Raw genomic sequence first — 21,650 nt, 5'->3', positions numbered from 1 at the left:
CTCTGGGCATGGAGTACCCACTTCCCCAACAGAGAAACTTTGGAGGTAAGAGTCGAGATGGATTCAAGATGTTGCCCAGTGAGTCCATTCTAGCTGGAGGCCAATTCTGACTTCATCAGCCTTGGGCCTTGGTCATCAATCATCCCCTGCCACCTTCCTGGGCACCTGTCATCACCATGTGGTCACCGTCTACCTCTGGTTGGCAGTCATTGAGACTGATGGTTGGTAAGTAGAACCAGGACAGGTACGGTATAATGGAGAAGGCCAAGGTGGGTAGAGTGTGGTATGTTGGCATGGCGTGTTGGGTTATGGGTAGGATAGAGGAAATAGGCTAGAGCCTGATGCTCTGCAAGTATACAGTCTTCTTTGCCTCTTCCTCTCTTTTGGAAAACCCATCCTAGGATAGAATATTTGGCTTACCTTCCCTAGAGTGGCACATGTCCTCAGGCCAGAGACTCCCCTTGCCCTGCTTCCAACCACAGCCACTTAGGGGCTCTGGGAGAGTCCTGTCCAGGCCAGTCAGATTTCTCTGAGATCTGATATTTGCTTTCTGGCAGAGAGAGGATCTCTCTTCATTCTGGGTCAGGAAACAACCATGAGACATGAGACATTTGCTGCCATTTTCCCAATGGGAGACTGGAGACAGTCTGGTGGTCAGAGTCTAGAGAAACAGTGTACCTACCCATGTGCTTGGATTTCCTGGATCTAGCTATACCTGGAGTCTGATTTATCACTTGAACAGTTTAGTTACATGAACCATCAAGTAACCATTACCTCTTGCAGTTGAGTAAAGGGTGACGGTTGGGGCTTAGAGCCTGTCAGAGGGCCAAGTTCTCCCTTTCAATAGAAACCTAACTGTGCTACCCTACAGCCCCTCCCTATGACCCAAGGAGTCGAGCTGAAGAGTGTGGCAGTTCGGTGGCTGAGGCTGTGATAACAGGGCTGCCACCTTGGGATTTCTCGGAGACGTGCTGGGCAGACACAGCTGCGGCACAGCTGGGTGGTCAAAGGTATGCCTGGCCTCCAAGCTCAGACCTACTAGACTTGCCTAGTTGGGCTTCAGAGAGTTACCTTGGGCTTGGGAAGTACCATGTAGCTAAGCAGAACAGAACCCAGGACAACAGATCTCCCTGTGATGATGAGGCTGTGGCCGTTCTACTCATATCCAGTCTCTGGACAGTCATGCTAGTGTCAGAGGATGCAGAAGGGAACATCTGAGCATGAGGCTGGGCCACCTCTGCGTGCAACACCTGGGCTTGCAGCTGGGAGCACTGCACCAAAGGGATGCTGATGTGGGCACCGAGGCTGTCCGAATAAATGTGTCTGAGGCCATAGGAGGAGGGCGTTAGGCACTGGTGCCGTGTGTGCATGTGTGCATGCATGTGGAGGGGGGCGGGTTACCTAGCTGCACAGACTTGGTTTGTGTATGAATGCAGGCTTGACCCGATGGTGGTGGATGTTGCACGAGGTAGCCATGGACTTCTGTGCTATCCAAAGCCTGGGACTTTCTGTGTCCACCCGTAATGACTCAGCCACTGTACAACTTTGTCGGCCAAACAAGGAAGCTGTGACTTCCCTGTGTGAAGTCCTCCTCTGATCAGAAGAGCCTGCCCTGCAGATGCCAGGTATGAGAGACACACATCTGTCACCTCCCGGAAGCCTGACACTGAGGCCTTCCACGCATGGTGTCTCCCATCTTACCAGTGGGAGAGTTTTGGTGGTCTATATCCTCCCAGGCTTCCTTCCCTTTCTTTTACTTCCCTGAGGCCATTTCCCTGACCAGCCTTTTGACAACATCCCAGGGGCTGCTCGTGCTTCCTCCTGGCATACCACCCGAGTAATGGACCACCACATGCCATTTCCTGGGGATTCTAGGCACCCAGTTGTTCTCCTTAGGTCTTGTTTCCTGGCAAAGAGAGGAGTCAGACTCCTTGTAGGACCATGCAGTCGTAAGCATGATGTCCTCAGCCCGAGGGGTATGTGGATGGAAGAGACAGGGAGAACCAAGAGGCTGATAGTTCCTGGAGTTTTAAGTATTTAAAATGAGTGTCAGTGTAGGTGGTCTGGGTGGGGGTCAGCACGTGGCTAGATATCATCACCATGAAGGAGGAAGATCCCCAGAGTGGAGCATAGTAGCTTGTAGAACAGAGGGGCAAATATTTTACAGAGAGAAGAGAGCATGGCCAACAGGAACTTGCAGAAAGTGAGACTGAGGGACAGAGTCTCCTCTAGAAAATGCACGAATAAGTTCAACCTCACAGAACATCTCAGTGGTAGGAGATAAGCCCGGGATCCAAGCATCAGGCTCAGCATACAGCTCTGAGTGTCCCAAGGCTGTGGGATTAAAGTAAAAGAAGGGACTTGACTTCCTCATTCTAGGATGGACTCTGTGACTATGAGCAGTGACAGTAGAGGACCAGCAGGTGGCAGTGTGTGCTTGAGCATGGACAGTGCTGGACAGTTGGCCTTCATTTCTCCAGCAGGGACATGGGATTTCCAGAAGGAGCCTGTGGGTCCTTGTCTCACAATCACACCCCCATTTTAGGGTGTGATCTTGGGGTCTAGGCCTATTCTGGTGCACTGGAATTTTAATAGAAGGAAATTGTATCCTAGAAAAGAAGTCAGGCTCCGTGTGTAAAGAGGTTACCAGGCAAACCTTCCGTCTGAAGGGCTCTAGGAAAGAGGAGTGTTTCTGTAGAGGGGAGCAAGGAGCATATTTCTGACTGGATACCATTTCCTATTTTTCTTGGAAGGATAAGCCTTTGGAGTACTGAAGGCCAAAAGGTGGTAGGTATGAGTCAAGTCCTGAAGTTGGTGGCTCACTGTATTCTCAGTGACATCAGACAGGTCTTGGAGAAGTGATCCCATGTTTCAGTGAGGCAAAAAGAAATGTAAGAAGGGTCAGGGGAGGTGGCTTAGTAGGTAAAGCACCTGCTGTAAAGCAGGAGGACCTGAGTTCAGATGCCCACGACCACAGAAAAAGCCAAGCGCAGTAGCATCGGCAGGAGTGGGGTGGCAACAGGAGGTTTTAGAGACTTGCCTGGTCAGCCAGTCTAAACTTAGAGAGGTCTCCAGGAACTAGGGGAGCAGAGACAGGAGGATTGGGAGCTGGGCTACATATCAACATATTGTTTCCAAAACCCAAATAAAAGCAGAGAAACAAACAAACAAACAAAAAAGGAAGTCCTATGAGACTAGCATTACAAATGTCCCTCTCTACAGGAGAGGGACCTCAGGGCTCAAACCTGAGAAATAGCCAAACTGGGCATGACAATGTCCAGAGGCAGATTTAAGACTGCTTCCGTTTAGAGGGTTCCTTTCTTCTCAGTTTGCAGCCAGCGAGATCCCCCATGCATTCCTTGAAAGTGTTACTTCTTTCTACATCTTTGTTTGGTATGATGTATTTATTTTGAATACAAAAAAGATACATTGCTGCTTACTCAGCCTAGTCTAGGGAGGAGAAAAGCTGTTCTGTAGATCCCTCCAACATGATGAGCAGGCAGGGATGTTTTTCTCCCCTAGCACTTTCCAGAGCTATAGAAATAGGCTGTGTTTCTCATCCCTGGGCTGCATTTTAAAGGCTATACAGTACAGCAGACAGACGTTTTTTTGTCTAGAACGCAGAACACCACAAAGGTGGCCAAACTGCTTGTAAACCAGGTTTCCTCCCCAAGGCGGAGCCTGTGACTCTAGGGTGCTTGCAGGGTGCCACAGAACCTGTGGGTGGGGTCCCTTTCAGCTCTGCATTAGAATAAATGCTATTTCTATAGAAAATAAAATGCAAGGTAGCTGTCCTTGCCACCCCTCTGCTTAAGAAAGGGGTTGCTGAATTTTCTTAGCCCTTCGTTGGAGGAATTGAAATTGGGGGGGGGGGAATCAATGGGTCTGCTGCTTTGGCATGAGTGACAAAGGTAGGGAGTGGTGGAGGGAGGGTGTCTTGCTCCCTGCAAGCAGCAGTGCTAGCAGGACATTCCTTAAAGATGCTTAGCTTTGGCAAGCTGGGTCTTCAGAGATCACCTCTGCCACCTTATGTAGTCTTTGATGGAGATTGCTGGAGCTCACAGGCTAGTATCTGAGCCCTATCCAACCGGCTGTCTCCACACACCTGCTTCTGTGACGGCATGTTGGCAGCAGACACTGGTCTTCTCATAGTAGCATGGTGATTTTTTTTTGGCGGAGTCCATATTCCTTTTATTTTTTTGTCTCTGCATATGTCCCAGAGAGGCAAGTCCAGAATTCATCAACTCAGTCCCCAGTTGCCACCCCGGATGACAGCGCTGGTTCTTGGGTCGACTTGAAACCTCTTGGACTCAGGCTATCAGGACCGGCTGTTTACTGAGCAGTGGGAAGTTTCTGAGCCTCTGACTGGTGTCTAGGCAGCACTGTGGTGAGGCTACCTGCACCCCGTCTCCCTTGAGCTCTCAGTGCTGTCATGGACATGGGAAGAACTGTGGTGCTCCTCCGTGACACGTGCCCAAGGGTCTGTCCTCCCCTTGTGACTTGGGGTGGGTGGCTGAGCCGACTAGCACCGCCAAACTGAGGATACTGAGACAGGGAGAGGCTCGACGGCTTCGAGGATGACCTAAGCCACCACACCTGTTCCTATCCACCCTGCAGGTGGCAGGATGGTTGACACTGTGGCTCTTCTGCCCTGGAGGTGAGAGGCACGGTGCATAGTGGGACCTCGTTGGAACCTGTCTCAGCTCCCAGTGGGACAAGCCCTGGGGTAGGGGTTGTGGCAGGAAGCTGACCAAGCAGTTTCTGCAGGAGAGTCAGAGTGTGGCCACAGCCTAGAGGAGGCTGGGGGAGGGGGAAGAAAGTAGGACTTTCTGTCTCACCTCTGCCCAGCACAGTTCAGAGAGGTGCTGCCACCAGGCACCACACTGGGGAGGAAGAGACACCAGTTAGGGGGCACGTCATCTCAAGAGAACCTTCCTAGGTGAGTTTGTGTGGTAGTGGGACCTGTGTATATTCAGGTGTTTAAATAAGTGTGGGAGGTGTCATGTGTGCCCTTGGGGTATGTCCGTATGTGTTTATAGTCATATATCAGCACGTGCATGAGCTGTGTGTGCACCGGTGTGCCTGGAGGAGACACGGTAGCCTGGAAGGACCGAGGTCACTCACACGACCCTCTCAGGGCTGGTGGCTAGAACCTGGGTTGGGGTGGGTAAGCCCTGGGAGTTACTTGGCTGTGGTTCTGGTCCCGGCAACGGCAGCAGATCAGATGGGGAGCCTGCTCCACACACAGCTTCATAAGGTGGCAGCATGTCCACGGAGACAGTGTGGAGGCCACTCTGGCCCTGGGCCCGCTGCTCCCACTGCTGATGTTGGCCGTGGCCACTGCCTGAGTCAAGGGTGCCATTCAGCATGGGACAGGAGTCGGTCAGCGAGTAGGGTGGTGGTGCATCTGTGGGGACATACAGCTGAGTGGCCCCTGGTCCCACGCACTCCTCATAGCTGCGAGAGAAGAGTTTTCACTCAGGGAGTTATGGATCCCAAGGCCCTAGGGCAAGTGGAAGAGTATATATTCTGTGTGGTGAGGAGCTGCCCTGATTGCAGAAGATAGCCAGCCTCACACATGCTGGCTTTAACGGGACCATGCTAGTCCCCAGGGAGGACAGACTGACACCCTTAAGATATGCATCCTGGGGCAGACATTACCCTCACATCCCATGTGAACCCAAGCAAGCCCCTACACCCCTCTCTCATGGGGAGGGATTTAGATTCCCTGGAGCAAGAGCAGACTCTGTCTAGAGAAAAGTCCCAGGTTAGGTGTCATGAATAGGCCTGGTAGGAGCCCCTGTCCCCTGAAACCATAGCTGTAGGGTTAAGAGCACCTGCTGCTCCTCCCAGAGCCCCTGGTTGGAGGGAAAACAACGTATTTGTTAGGATCAAGGTCTACGGTGGGGAAAATGACAGGGCTCTGACCCACTGTTCTAAACGGTGGTGACTGCAGGTGGCTGGAAGAACTCAAAGCCCAAGAAGGCACCATCACTTCACAGGCCGCAAATCCCCAGTGAGGGCTGGCCATTATAATTCCTGTCCTAATGGGTGGGTTTTGGAATCTGGGGATCTAGATGTCCCACCCCAAGAGCAGAGGAACAGCGGACTCTACACTCTATTTCCTTGTGTAAAGTAGGGTGGGATTTTTCTTGGTAGCAAGAAGGCACTGTGGGTAGCTGGGGGTCATGGTTGAGCGTGGGACGACAACTCTAGAGCCCCTGAGGATGTGCCTTGAGAACATGCTCACCTCCCTGTCCCCCAGGAAGCTCTGTTGCTTTAATTTGTATGGGGAAGGAATGTAACTAGTTGGGGAAGGGCACTGTGGGATGTTCCTCTGTCCTTGTGGTTCATCTAAAGGACGAGGCCAATGGGGGCTACTTTGATTGGATGTAAAGGTGCACAGGCATAGAGTTTGGGAGGCAGTGGGGCTCTCTGTGAGTCAGGGCTATTTAGGTTCATATCAGACAGGGATTGTCTGATGAGAGTCCATCCTGCCTGGGCTAACTGAGATTGGGGCCTAGATGTGCCTAAGGCAAGGGTGTGCAGAAGGTGGGGACAAGACTGGAAAGGCAGGCTGACCACACAGCACACAACAGACCCAACAGATGATAGGGGCTAGAGTCAAGGACTCTGTGGCTATGACCATCGTGTGTGAAAAAGACTGATCCTGAAAAAAAAAAAAAAAAAAAGAAAAAGAAAAAGACTGATCCTGGGGTGGGCAAGATCCTGGTGTCACAAATAGAAGCTCTACAGATTTTTCTCCCTAAATGGATACTGATCCCATGGCCACGATCCCGACCATCCCACCATTCATGTCCCTAGGGAGATCCCCGGAGGAACTTATTGAAGCTTACGAAAACTGTCATGAGACTACCCTCAAACCATGAGGCTTCCCTCCCCATCACCCGTCAGCCTGAAGAAGCCCGGCTAGTGTCTGTAGTCCATCCTGATGACAATCTCCATCCTCAAGGGGACTTATTTGGCCGGCGGGAAGAGGCTGTGGCCAAGCCAACTAGAATCCTTTTGTATTTATACACGGGGAGCTGAGGTTCTTTCCCTGGGTGGGAGATCTTTATATCCAGGGGGCCCCCTGCTCTCCCCACCACGGGGCCTCCTTACCCTGGTGGGGAATCTGGGTACAGCTCCCTGAGCACTGTGACATCCACATCTCCATCAGAACTGAAATCCACGGGCGGGGGCCAGTCCTCGGCAGGGCTGCAGGCGCGGGGCATCCTGTGGCTGGCGTGGCCCTGTGAGGGTCCTCCGGAGTCTGTGGAGAACAGAATCGAAGGCAGTGCTAGGGACTTCCCGCACAGCGGCGATCCATCCAAGGCTCGGAAGTCCTCATGTGACCACCTCCTTACCACACACAGCTGCCCCCATCCTGAGCAACTCCGCCACAATGCGAGAACTGTGTGTGCAGTTCGGGGAGGACAAGGCTTGTCCTATCCTGAGGAGCCTCCAGGATGGATCAGAGCTTAGCCCAGGGCAGCCTTGGCACTGGGTGGAAGTGCTAAGCTTTGATAAGTACAGAACTAGGAGAGAAGAGGCAGGCGTGCTCAGCTCCTACTCCCCACATAGACTTCTCCTTACTCTTGATCCAACAGTAACGGAAGAATCTAGATCAGAAACCATATCCACAGGTCCAATTCTGGAGTTACTCATGGGAGTCAAGAAAACTCTCAGAGGAAAATACTGCAGACACATCCATTCATTATTGGTGGTTCTGCCTGTCTGGCAGGTCATGACCCTTATTTAATCCTCCATATTTCCTGTATTTTTAAGGTTTTCTATAATGAGTACATACTTTCTACTAGAAAAAAAAAATAAACCCAATAACAGGCTGTGGAAAAGGAGCTCAGCTGAGATTCTTTCCCCTTCAGAAGAGCTTGGAAGGAGGTGGGAGAGGAAAGCCAGGAAAGATGAGACAAAACAATAGAATAGAAACTAGGCCAGAGCCACTGGGCACTGGAGCCGGGGTCCTGTTTTGCCAGCACTGCCCAGAGGCTCTCCAGGCTCATGCAGGCTGGGATCCACTTGCAGAGCTGGAAATTATTGCTTTCCTTGTCTCCCCATCCCTGGCTGGGGAACTATAGTACTCAACCCACTTCTAAGCCTTGCCACAAAGACTCATGAAGGTCCCTCCTTCCATATAGCCTCTGAAAAACCTTCTCTGGGCTGGGTGCAGGTGGGGCGAACCACATACAGGCCCTGCCTTTGTGGCTGTCACCTCTGTGACAGGCTGGAGGTCTGGGTATGAGGACAAGGAAGAAGGTGCGTATGTGTTCTGCTTCACTTTTCCTGGTAGGGATAAGGAGGGCTGAGGATGTTTCTCACAGGACGTAAGTAGCCTTTGAGCCAGGCCCTGGGCAGCTTCAGAATAATGGCAGGGCCAAAGCATGTTGGAGAGGGTAGATGCTGAAAGAGCATGAGCAGGGTCATGGGGAAGCAGGGGCTGAGTGGAAGGAGCAGGAGGACATGAGGGATGAACTGGATTTGCCAGGATGGAGAAGAGTTAAAGTAGTACCTGGGCTCCTCATGGGAGGGTAGGTCATGTCAGCCTGGTATGGGCTCTGCTCTTAACTTGTCTCCCAGGGAGAGCTTGTCCTATGGGGTCTAGGCTGGCTGAGTTTTCTTGTCTGTCCATGCAAACCTGCTGACTTTTCTTTCTAGTCCTAGCTGAGAGCATGTCACTAATTGGCCATCTTTCTTCCACTGACACACCTCTCGGCATTGTCTAAGGTTTGGCCTCTTCCTTCTCTCTAGACTTTTCCAGAGGAGCAACAGCTAGGTCTGAAGGGCCCTTGGCATCCAAGTGTCTGCTGGACCCAGCCCTATGCCCACAGGTGGTCCTTTAGGGCTGTGCAGGGGTCAGTCTGAGGGCTCACATGTCTAATCTGACTCTTGCAAGAGGGTGACCCGGATCTGATGAGCAACTGCTCCAACCTCAATTTTGATCAGCGAATTGAGGTGGGTAGGAAAGCCAGCCACTCAAGACTGCCCAAGGAGGATTTTGGATTATGAGAGTATGCAAAGAGAGCTCCACGGATCAGCAGGTGTTCTTTCCTGTTGTCCTCTATGCTACCTCCAGGTGTCCCTTAACTGCTAACAGGTGGCCCAGCCCTGCTGGTTCTTCCTTGCCTCCAGGCTCCTCCTGCCTTGGATGGGGAAGGCCCTCCAAGGCCCACAAAAACTTCAACTATAGTGAGAGGCCTCCCAGGGTCCTCCACTTCATAGGGAAGCCTGTGTCTGCTCCCCCCACACCCGTGGGGGCAGGAGGTCTCTAGTGAGTAGTGGCCCAGGCTGCCCCTGTGCCAGCTCTTGTAGGCCCTGTTCCTGCCATGGAACACTGGTTCATAATTGAACCATTCTGCTTCATTTAGACCATTGGCAGTCCTTGCCAGGAATGAGATAGAGTCAGGTGGCCCTGTTCTGTAAAGTCCATGCATTCTGACAAGGTAGACACTCCTGGGACTGGTCTCCCTGTCCCAAATAGCCATCAAGAAATCCTGAAATAGTTTGTTGTTCTTTGTGGGCTTTCAGTGATATATTTTCACTGCTCCATCATCCATTCATCCATATATTTGTATCTCCTCATCCTAGCACACTCCCACCTGTGCCTAAGTTCTCATTTATCCATCTTTCCATTTTTTACTCACCCAGCCTTATCTTTCTTACTTAAGCATACCACTCAATCCACCTGTAAATCCATCCTCCTACCCTCTATTCATCTATTTCTTAATTTGTCTATCTATCATACCCATTTATCTATCTATTCCCTCTACCCATCTATCTACTGATCTATGCTTTCAATCCCTTATGCACCCATTCCTCTACTGCCTTATTCCACCCATCAATCCCTCTCTGTCCATTCTTTCACCCATCCATCTTTCTCTCCATTCATCTTATCACCCATCTACCTACCTACTCAAAAACCCATATTTCCATCCATCCATCTTTCCATGCATCCATTCATTCATCCATCCATTCATCTCTCCTCTCATCCATATCTCCACTTACCTGTGCACTCATTCACCAACCATTCCTTCTCATCCATCTGCTCATCTACAAACATATCCTTCTACTTATCCACATATCCACCTATCTACCCATTTATTCGCTCACTCACTCACTCACTCACCCAGCCTTCCATATCATCACTCATCTATCTTTTTACTCATTCTCTATTCATCCATCTCTCCATTTGTCTATCCACCTATCTGTCTATTTACCCTCCTACCCACCCACCCACCTAATTATCTCTCCATTCATCCTATCATCTACCTACCCACCTACCTACCTACTCACAAATCCATCTTTCCATGCATCCATCTCTCCATGCACCCATCTCTTCATGCATCCATGCATGCATCCATCCAGATACCAGCTGGACCAGTGTCAATATGGCATGAAACAACAGTGGCAGGGGTTGAGGAATATGACACACTTTCCAACTGGCTTTCAGCTTCTTCCTAGGGTTCTTCACTTGGCAGACCACAGGCCTTTCCTGCTATGATAATGGATACTTGTGAGCTCTTCCTGATGGACCAGGATACTTCCCTGACCCTAAAGCAGAGATTCCATCCCATGAACACCTCCTAACAGCGGCATGAGTAGCATGACCCAGAGCTCACCGTGGCCTTGTTCGTACTCTTGGTGGCGGTGGCGGTGGCGACGGTGATGGTGATGGTGGCGGCGGTGGCGATGGTGGTGTCGCTGGATCCGGGCCTGTCTGTCCCTTCTGATGCTCCCCACAATGATGGTGATGCAGGAGAGGGTGATGACCACACCTATGACAGCACTTGCCACCAGCACTGGAGACACCAGCAGGTGGCTGTGCTCAGAACTCTCGGAGAATGTGGTTGGGTAGAAGTAGCTGGTACGGTTGTATCGTGCTACTGTGGACAGAGAGAAGGGACACTGAGCTGGTTCCCAGGCCTGCCACACACCTTCCTCCTTCAACAAGGCTGCCCTGGGGGCCATTTATCCCTTAATAAGTAGAGGATAGTCAGGGTCAGGCTTTTTGTCCTGGTTGTTCCTGCTGCTCTACCCAGCTGCTCTTAAGGGCTTCGGTGTTTGTGGGTTACCCTCCTTCATTTCCCCTGGCTCTTCTGCTCCAGGAGCCCGTCTAACCCACAGACAGGAAACCTCAGATAGGGCAACGGAGATGGCTAGTTTCAGGAGTCAGCTGACTCTGAGAATTCTCTGTCTGTAACTTCTGAGGTTGGGATTATACGGTTTCCCAACCTGCTCAGCATTTATATGGGTTCTAAGGACCTGAACTCCAGTCCCCAAGCTTGCGTGGCAAGTGCTTTAACCACCGAGCCATCCCTCTAGTCCACATGCACACTTTTTGATTCTCTGCCATGAAAATGCCTATGTAAATTGATGCCTGGGATTCTGTGAGGGCAAAACACTGGCCAGTTTTCAGAGGCCCTACTAGATGCAGGCTCAGCGCTAAGATCTCACTTCTCTGAGGTTAGGTTCATCTAAATCTTCCCATTCAGTATGAAGACACTGAGACCAAGAGCTATTGGATAACTCACGTGCTAAAATGTAACTGAGGCCGGCTCTCTCTGGGCTGTGGTTCCCTCACTAAGTCAGATGGAGATGGATGAGAAGCTGGGGGTGGGGTGGTGCATTACAACAATAAGGGAAGCTAAGAGAAGTGAGTTATGTTATACTGTGAGGAACTTGATTCTCACTGGGGTTAATCTGTGTAAATAAGAGGTAGCTTTGGTAGACGTGTGTGGTAAGCCCTAGAAAAATCACTAAATAAATATGGTGGAGAATCTTTTAAAGAGATTCAAATATTATACTACAAAGTATTTGGTTATAGCAAAAAGGAGAAATGAAAGGGGAAAAGACATGAAACACACAGACAAAAGTAAAATGATACAGCTGTATCAACTGTCATGCTGAATGTGATCTGATTAACTAATCAGACCAAGAGACTATCAGTCTGGGCAAAAACCCATAACTATGTTACTTTCTATAGGCAGTATAGAGAACCAGAATTAAGAGTGAAAGAATGGAAAAATATATAATATGAAAACATAATTATAAGATGGTTGGAGTGGCTGTAATAATTAAGAAAAAAGAGACTTCAAAACAAAGTCACTAGAAAAAAAATCTTACAATAAAAGGGTTAATCCATCACGGAGCCACAAAAACTACAAACATATATTTACTTAACAGCAGAGTCCCAAAATACTTTAAGCAAAGGCTAAAACACTGAGAGGAAATAGACACAGTGCAACATCAGCGGGAACTGCAGTACTCCATTTTCTATAAAATTAGCTAGAAGCCAGGTGTAGTGGTACATACCTATAATCCCAGCCCAGAAGAATCATAAGTTCAAGGCCAGCCTAGGCCACATGGTAAGATCCTCTCACCAACCAACTAATGAACCAGCCAGCCAACAAATGAACAATTAATTAAAAGATAAAAATAAAATATAAGATGCATGAAATTATAAAGAAATTAGACTTAACATACACCCACAACCCTCCACCTAACAGAATATGCATTCTTCTGCAGCATAAGGCTATATTCTCCAGAATGAGCCATATGCTAGGATGTAAGATAAACCCCAGTTGATTTAAAAATCATCAAAATGATACAAGCCATGTTCTTTGATTACAACGAAGATTAGAAGTGAATAACACCAAGAAATTTATGAAAATTTAAAAATGTAGAAATTAAGCAACATACCAAATAAGTAAATAACAAATCAGAGAGAAAGACATAGGGGAAAGTCAAGCATAGGTTGAGTTATAGTGAAACCTAGCATATCAAACTCTGTGAGATGATGCTAACCTTAAGGAAGTCTGCAGCTTTAAGTGCCTATACTAAAAAAAAAAAAAAAAAAAAAAAGATCTCCAATCAACAAATGGCTTCTACCTTAAAATACTGGAAACAGAAGAGCAAACTGAAGTCTGCGTAAGAAGAAGGAAGGAAAAAAGATTACAATTGAAATTTGTGAAATAGAGACTGAAAACACAAAGACAGAGAAAGTCAGAGAGGCCATACATTATTATTATTATTATTATTATTTTTTTTTTAAATGAACAGAATAGGTGAGTCTTAAGCTAGAATGACCAAGGAAAGGAGGATGGAAGGAGAAGGTTCAAAATACTAAAATCAGAAATGAAAGAGGGGGCATTACCATAGACCCAACAGAAATTTAGTTATCAAGGAATACTGTGAACATTTAATTGCCAGAAAATTAGCTATCTTGTATGGAATGTGAAAATTCTTAGAAATATACAAAACTGAGCAAATAGACCCAGGAGAAATCAGAACCTTTAAGCATATTTATCACTAGAGAGGCTTAGTGGCTAATAAAAACAATTCCACAAGGAAAAATATAGCATGAGACTGTTTCATTGGTAAATTGTTTCAAACATTTAAAGAATAAATAACTTTAATAGGTACAAAGTTTCAGTTTTGGAAGATGAAAAACAGTTCTGGAGAGGATGGTGATGACAGTCACACAATGTGTGAACAGTCATAATAAAATTCATGTGTATAGTTTAAATGATTATTCATATATAATAATAAATAATATTCAAATAATAAATAATATATGTTATATATATATAATGTCAAACTTCACAGATTCTCAAAAATAATAGTTTAGATGAGAATACTTACCAACTCATTATGTAAGGCCATCCTTACCTGGATACCAAAACCAGACAAAAGGATTACAAGAAAAAAACATTTAAAAAATATTTATAGAGTAAAATCGCCTGCTACAGCGCTAGCGAAATGAGTTTGGCAGTGCTTGACTTTTTGACTTCTGATTTGGCAAACAATTCTTCGATATGACAACATAAGCATGAGAGACCAAAGCAAAACAGATGAACATAAAAGTTATAACTCATTTGCACCAAAGGAGATTATGAAGGAATGGAAAAAAAACAGTCCATAGAATGGGAGGGAAATGTTTGTGAATTAGTTGTCTCAGAGGGTGAGAGTCTAGAATATAAAAAAAAGCTATTAGTACACCAGTAATATAAAGATTGCACCATTAGAAGTAAGCCTTGACCAGAATAGACATTTCTCCAAAATACAACTGACTAATAAACATATGAAAATGTACTAAAATTAAAAAAAAAAGATGAAAGAAAAAGCTGGGTGTAGTGGCACAGGCTCTTAATCCCAGCTTGGGAGGCATAAGCTGGCAGATCTAAGAGAGTTCAAGGCCAGTCTTGTCTACATAGTGAGCTCCAGGACAGCCAGATCTACAGAGTGAGACTGATGGTTTGAGTAGGAATGGCCCTCACAGGCGCATATAATTTAATGCTTGTTCATTAGCGAAGTGGTTCTACTTGACAGGGATTAGGAAGTATGGCTTTGTTGGAGTAGGTGTGGCCTTGGGAGAAGTGTGTCACTTGGGGTAGGCTTTGGGGTTTCAAATCCCCAAGCTATGCCCAGTGTCTTCCTCTCTCTCTTCTTGTTGCCTGCTGATCAGGAAATAGAGCTCTGAGCTACCTCTCCAGCACTATGTCTGCCTGCATGCCGCCATACTTCCTTCTATGACAATGATCAACTAAACCTCTGAAACTGTAAGGCAGCCCCAGTTAAATGTTTTCCTTTTTAAGAGTTGCTGCGGCAATAGAACACTGACTTAGACAGAGACCATGTCTTGAACAAACAAACAAACAAACAAATAACCCAAACCAAATGAAAGAAAGAAAAGATGCTGAAATGCGAATCAGAGCCACAGCAACTTACTTGGATGGCTGTCATCAGTAGTATCAATGGCACTGACCACTGTGGAGGAGTGAGAATCTAATAGACTGCTCATGGGAGTCTGCATGTTGCTACTGGCTGTTTTCTAAAAGCGTTCTGGTCCTTCCGAAATGATTGAACGTAATCTCAGATGATCAAGCCACTATCCTCCCAGGCATTTACCAGGGAAATGAAAACACATCTGTGCAAAATTAATATTCAAAATAATATCATAATAACCCCAAAGTACATGGAACACGGCTTCTTCTTTCCCGGTCTTTGGATTTTCCCTCAAAAGCCACACCCTCAGATATGGCTAAATTCGGAGATCCAGTAGTGTTATTGGAAGGTGTGGAACCTTTGGGAGGTGGGGCCTCACAGGAGGTCTGTAGGTCACTGAGGATACATCCTCCATGTGAGATTCTGGTGGATTCTCTCACTTTCTTCTCTGACTAGACAAGTGTGCACCAACATACATTCCCCGCTATTATCACCCATGTAGTGAGGTGAGCCAGTCAAGGAGTGGTCCTGGCTGGCTTCCCCGTGCGTTTGTACTTGGAACCTTCAAAACTGTAAGCTAAACGAACCTGTTATTTTATAACATTAATCACCTCATAAACATAAACGAGGCAGGTTGACTTGACCTGGCCATAGAGCATACACAGCATGCGCTTTCTCAAATGACACTACGATCTCTGAATGTCTCACTTACTCCTTTGTCTACTCGTTTATTGCGTCTTTGGGCTGCTTGCCCACATTCCTAGTGTGTTAGCCCCTTAAAGGCAGACAACCCATCTGTCTTGCCTGATTCACTGACTCGGCAGCGCCTGATCAAGGGCCAGCCACATAATAGATGCTCGTTAAATATCTGCAGGATGACTAAATGAACTGCAGTGGACTTGTCTGGCTCTCTGTTTTCCATCAGGCTAGAATCCAGCTTCTCTTCTATTTAACAGCTCGAATTTTAGACGAAGTGCCAACCTCTCATTTTTACTGTCAGCTATTGTTTTCTGTTTTTCTTCAAGATGCACAGATGAAAGGTGAAACTCCCCTCTACCCATCCACCCACCCACCCACCCCCATTCCAAAGCAATCATTTTAAATTGTGCTGTTTAAACCTCAACTTGGGGCTAATCTATAGCACGCCTTTCACTATTTCTTATCAATGCCAGTCACAGGCGCCACTAATCGATCATGGTTCTCCTCCCTGTTTGACAGCCTCAGCACCCATTTCGACATGGCATTTCATGCAGTGACTTAAGCTGCCCAGAGCTGGTCATGAGACAGAGCTTCTGGCCGTCAATCACTTAGTGTGACACAATACAACATGCCCGCCCCTCCCAAACCAATGGCTATGCTTTTCCTCTCACCTTCAGAGTCAAGGGCAGGGACTATGTGGTATGTGGGGTGTGCACAACTGGGGAACAGGGAGCTCAGGGGAAGAATTTTGCTTCCAAGTGGAGCTCTGGACTGACCCCCGCCCCCAGATGCGGAGAGGACTGGGGACACACAAGTCACACCCCGATCTAAAGCAGCTGTACACAATACTAGAAAGCTGTCACTGTCAGGGCTGCAGGTGCAAAGGCTGTAAACAGAGGTGTGTGTGTGTGTGTGTGTGTGTGTGTGTGTGACTGCACATGTGTATATATGTCCTGTCTGCTTTGCTCACTGTGGAGAACCTGCTGCCAAACAAGGTGCCAGCTCTGAGGGCCCACCTTGAAGATGTCCCTCCCTCCACCTGTCAAAGCAGGAGATGAAAGTCTGGCCTTGTCTTCGGACTCCAGGCTGGGTGGGAGATGGCGTCTCCAATGCCTGCAGATGAAGCCAGTTGGTGCCAGTGTCTCCTGCATGGCTGGCTGGGAAATTAATCTCCCAGTCACCATCACCCAGAGAGGAGGCCTGCTTTAAATTATGAGAGCAACTCTTGCAATTTCAAACTCAGGGCCATTTTATTAAGAAGATAAATTTGACTGCAGAGCAATAACATGACAGCTCCCTTCAGACCTCCGCCTCCCTGTCCCCTGCACCAGATGCAGCAAGGACAGAGGAAGAAGCAATCTTTGTCTCAGCCCCTGACTTCTCCAGGCAACTTCTCCAGAGGTGCACACAATTCCCTGATAATACCACCACCCCTCAGAGCCACAGGAGTGGTGGCTGTCTATGAAATAATTTCATTTCATTCAATGATGGGATCCCCAGGTAAGAGGTAAGGAAACAGACACAGAGAGGAGATTAAGGGATTTCCCCAAGGCCATAGGCACCACAGAAAGGCATCTGGGCCAATGGGAAGCCAAAGCTCCCTTGCTCTACACTCAGATGAGGGTCTGTGGACATCGGGTGCTGTATTCCGGGAGCCCATGGCTTCCTGTGAAAGGGAAATTTCTCCTAAATTGATGCCTGGTTTCTGGGCCATTTTCTGTGTTGTCAGGCTGCCATCTAGGCATACTCAGGCTGAGTTAGCAGAACATTGCTAATTGATACCAAGTTTCCAGAGGCAGGAGCTCATGTGTCTCAGGTGGGAACACACAGAAGAGAAAGCTGCCTAGGGCTGGGCCACCGGCCACTGTGCTGTGGATGTTGTACCTCTGGATTGTTTCCAGAACATCTGGAGACATTCTGGACTGCAGAGTGGGACTCTTGGGTGACCTGCAATTGCTGATTGTGCTGTATGTGGCTTTCACAGGATGAGCATTTGCTATGGTTTAGCTCACTTAATCTGTGCTGCGACACCCAGAGGCACAAACTTAAGATAAAAAAGCAGGGGTGCAGGGCTGGTTAAAGGGGGTGGAGCCAGGGCTTGGGGCAGAGCACTTTACAGCTCAGGATGCTGTGATCTAAGAGGCCTTGGTTTGGCACCTCTGGAGGGTGGGTACCTACCCTTTCTATCTGTCAGTCACCTCTGCTAGCTCAGAACGGAAGCTCAGGGGCCACCTGAATGGCACCAAGAGGAATCAGTGACTCACTGCTCTGTGTGCCTTGGAGGAGGATGAAGGAGTATCATTCTCACTCACCTATTGGCTTCTCCTCCTGTCCAGCACTCACCCAACTCTCCAAGTCTATTTATAAGGTCCACAGATACGCACAAGTTAGGTGGAGTATGCACATCTCTGATGAACAGAGTTCATCAGGTCTTGTGGGATTTTTGTTTGGTTTTTCTTTCTCTTCCAGGACACTGTGTAGTGTCTTACTATGTATCCCAGACTGGCCTGGAGCTCATGATCCTTCAGCTTCAGCCTCCCAAGTACTGAGATCACAGGAATGTACCACCATGCCCAACAGAAGATCAAGTCTTGAGGAAGGAGTCCAAATCTAGGGAAGATCACCAGTTCATGATAAAACTCATCTGGCAAGTTGCACTGCACAAGAACTTTGGGGCCCCGATGAGGGTCATTGTATGTGAGAAATCATGGGAGGCAGAGGCTTCAGGGAAGACTGATGGAGAGTGACCTTGGAGACACCAGCAGAGCCAGACCAGGAGGGCTTTTAAAAGTCAAATTAAGAGGCCGTGCTTTGCCCAAGGGCAAACAGTAGCATGGTCAGAGTGTTCTATGGGAGCTGGTGGGCTGCAAAATTGGAGGCAGATGGGCATGATGGGAGACAGGAGATTTGTGAAGAGGCTGCTGTATCTGATACTGGGGTGGGGAGTGTTCACATAAGCACAGAGCTGTGGATGCAGGATGCTGATTACAGTCTCCCACACCGTGCAGGCTAGAGCACAGACCTTGGCTTAGGCAGATGCACTAGAGGCCACAGCCTAATACTGTAGAGACTTTCTTGGCTCCATTAACCTGTCCTTGGGGCAAGCTTTGGAGGCATCCTAGCATTGTTCTATTCTGTATATGGGGTTCTGAGGGCCCACAGGGCTGGGGTGCTGCCTGGATCCATGGACCACTAGTGTGTCAAGCACAAGCTAGCTCTGGTGCTTCTGGGCTGATGGTCCATGGATGGGCTAGGACTCATACTAACTCAGAAGGTCTTAAATGATCTGTGCAGATGCCACTGTCACCCCATTTACAGATGAAGGCACTTTACCCTGGTCCTGAAGTACCATGCTTAAGATTGTATAGCCATGGCATGCAGGTCTGGGATCTAAACTAAAGCTTGCCTGGAAGTTCATGAATCAGTGACATACAGAACAGGCATTGTGCTTTGGGTATGGCTTTTCCCCTCAGAAGTTTATGTGCTAGAAGTTGGGCCCCAAAGTAACAGCAGGGAGCAGCAGTGATCTTTAAGAGGTGGGGAGCAATGGATGGGAGACAGGTCATGGAACACCACCCTTGGGAGGGTCTTGGAGCAAGTTAGGTAATATGGGAATGGGTCGTATGATTGTTTTATGAACCCCCTCAAGTGCCACTTCATTCCTTCTTTCCCCTCTATCCCTCCCTGCCCCCCATATCTCCCACCATCCCTCCATCCTTCTCTCTTAAGATTCTTGGAAGCCAACACTACAGCCTGAAAACCATGAACAAAAATAATTGTAAAGTAATCAACCTCACTTTTAAAAAGCAATAAACAGATTAAGACACTGGGAAAACAGAACACAGTGGCTGGGTATGGGGTGGGCAGTGTCTGTTCTATCCTGGCTCTAACACTCACTTACTATGTGACTTTGGACATATTCTTCCCTGGACCTGCTGTCTGCTGTGAACTGTTCTTCTTGCAGGGTAGGTGAATGGGGTTAAGAGGGAAGAGAGGGGTTGACAACCATGAAAGGAGGTAACGAGATTCAAGCTCCCTGTTAGGCAGCCTAGGGCAAGGTTGACTCTAGTATGGAGAACTGTAGCAGACCATTGCTACTAAATCCTTGCTGAGTACGGAAGCCCAAAGGTCTCAAGAAGTACAGGCAATCCTACTTATAGCCCCCAGCTAGCTGAGCCTCAGGGATGTGACACCATGGTGCTGAGTCAACATTTTTTTTACTATCCTCCCGCCCATTCTCCCAGAGACGCTGGTGAGAAAAAGAAAGGAGGAAGCAAGGACATCGATCTGACTGATGGCTCCTGTCACAAAAATTCCTAAAGCATTTGTCACAGGTGCACTTAGGTCTAGACTCAGCAGGGCATTTTTTTTTTCACAGAAGAAATGGACAGGGTGGCCATGCAGTCAGTAGAAGGGATGGAGGGAATGTGATACAGGCGCCATCTTCCTCTACTCTCCACTGATAGAAGATCCCAGCTTCCTGAGGGGACTCAGAGAGAGTGCAAAGGACAGAGCTTGTTGACTTGGACTCTTACCTCTCCTCTCCTGCTGTCTTGAAAGACATCTCAGCTCACTTGCTGATATGCAGCCATGAAATAGATGTTTCAGGAGGATACCAAAGGGCGTGGCAGGTCAGAAACATCTTGGAGAGGACACAATGGGCGACACACAGGACAGGATGAGAGGCGAGAGGACCACGGACAGAACCATGAGGAGTTAGGTCCTAGAAGAGCTCAGGGAAGATGGTATGCTCCAGGTGGGAGTGTGAGTGTTGCCTCAGTCCACAGGTGTGAGATAAGGCTACCTGCTGTTCAGAATTCTTCTTACAATAGGGAAGTACCTCTACAGGAATTTAACTAACGTCATAGCAAGCTCTGTTTGTGACATCAGGAGTGGGGAATATTATGGAAGAAAGGAATGAAGTATAAACTTGTCTACTTATTCACCAATTCTCTATTAATTCACACAACTAGCAAATTATCTCCCCTCTCAGGCATTATCAGTATAGGCATCCTCTCAGCATCTACTTAATAACCCACTTATCTGTCTATCCATTTAGCCACCATCCATCCATTCATCCATCTATTCATCTCTTTATCCATCCATAAACACATCCCTTCACCCACCTACCCACCATTCACTTGTCTATTTATCTACTGAGCCATTCACTCATCAACCATTCATCCACCCACCTATCATATATCTATCGACCAATTCCTCCACACACCTACATATCATCCATTCATCCACCATTTATATGTCTACACTTCCCTTCATCCCTTCATCTGGGTAGATCTTTCCATCTACTCAGATTTATCCATCCATCATCCACTCACCTATTCATACATTATCCATTCATTCACGCATCCTTCACCATTCCTCACCAAGTGCTAATTCCATGCACATTCTAGGCTTGTAACGTAACTATGAATCAGATTGAAATGAAGCTCTCAGCAAGAAGCTGGACAGCAAGAAATCCCCCAACAGATGTCCTACATGGAGGGAGGGTGGAAACTCAGTGTGTCATGGAGCTTTCTGTTGCCACATCAGCAGAGCAACTCTGCCTCCATCTGGTCTACAAGTCAGAGTTGACAGGAGAGCATGCCATCGCCAACGAAAACATTTTCAACCACCATGTTCAAAATATGTCTGTGAAAATATATATGACCACCCACAAGCTGTTAATAATTCTACAAACATCAACCCAGAGTGATTTATTCTACTATTTAGACACATCCTACCTCTCAAATAAACTCACTAAAGTGAGTTCAGGTGTCTCTCTAGCTAGCTCAGTCCCACGTCATTGCCATTTGGCCATTATTCACCACTATTTTATTTCTGGTTTGCAGAAATAGTCACTGGACTTGAAGTCCAGTGAACCAGTTTCACAAGCTGCATTTCCTCTTTCTGAGCCAACTGCTGTTATAGACCAGCGCTGTGGTTGAAAGATATACTTTTCTAGAAGCCACAGCAGTTCTCTGTTCTTTGCTAGACTCATCACTGTCCTCAAAGTACTTCCTGCTCTTTTCTCTTTCATCTCCATCTAGAGATGGTCCTCATCACTCAAATTAAGGTAATTATGCTTGAAGGTGTTTGTGTGAATTACACAAGACCATGTAGGTAGATTATATAAACAATCCATAAATGCAACCACAAATCTGGATATGACTATCAGAATACCATTTCAATTCCACTTGAGGAAAGAACAG

General features: G+C 47.6%; 1 protein-coding gene across 1 annotated transcript in view; it reads right to left on the bottom strand.

Moving 5' to 3' along the window:
- Positions 1 to 3,385: 3,385 nt before the first annotated feature.
- Positions 3,386 to 21,650, bottom strand: part of Bean1 (brain expressed associated with NEDD4 1) — a 44,131-nt gene continuing 25,866 nt past the window's right edge. Inside the window, exons 3-5 of the mRNA XM_055621198.1 lie at positions 10,638 to 10,901; positions 7,123 to 7,273; positions 3,386 to 5,457 (exon numbers count right to left, since the gene is read on the bottom strand). Of these exons, the coding sequence (XP_055477173.1) occupies positions 5,121 to 5,457; positions 7,123 to 7,273; positions 10,638 to 10,901 (752 nt within the window). The 3' untranslated portion in view covers positions 3,386 to 5,120. The remainder of the gene's footprint in view (positions 5,458 to 7,122; positions 7,274 to 10,637; positions 10,902 to 21,650) is intronic.

Source organism: Psammomys obesus, unplaced genomic scaffold, assembly GCF_907164565.1.
Source record: "Psammomys obesus unplaced genomic scaffold, mPsaObe1.curated_primary_1811, whole genome shotgun sequence".
In the NCBI taxonomy this organism is placed as follows: Eukaryota; Metazoa; Chordata; class Mammalia; order Rodentia; family Muridae; genus Psammomys; species Psammomys obesus.
This window is presented reverse-complemented; position numbering and strand designations above follow the sequence as displayed.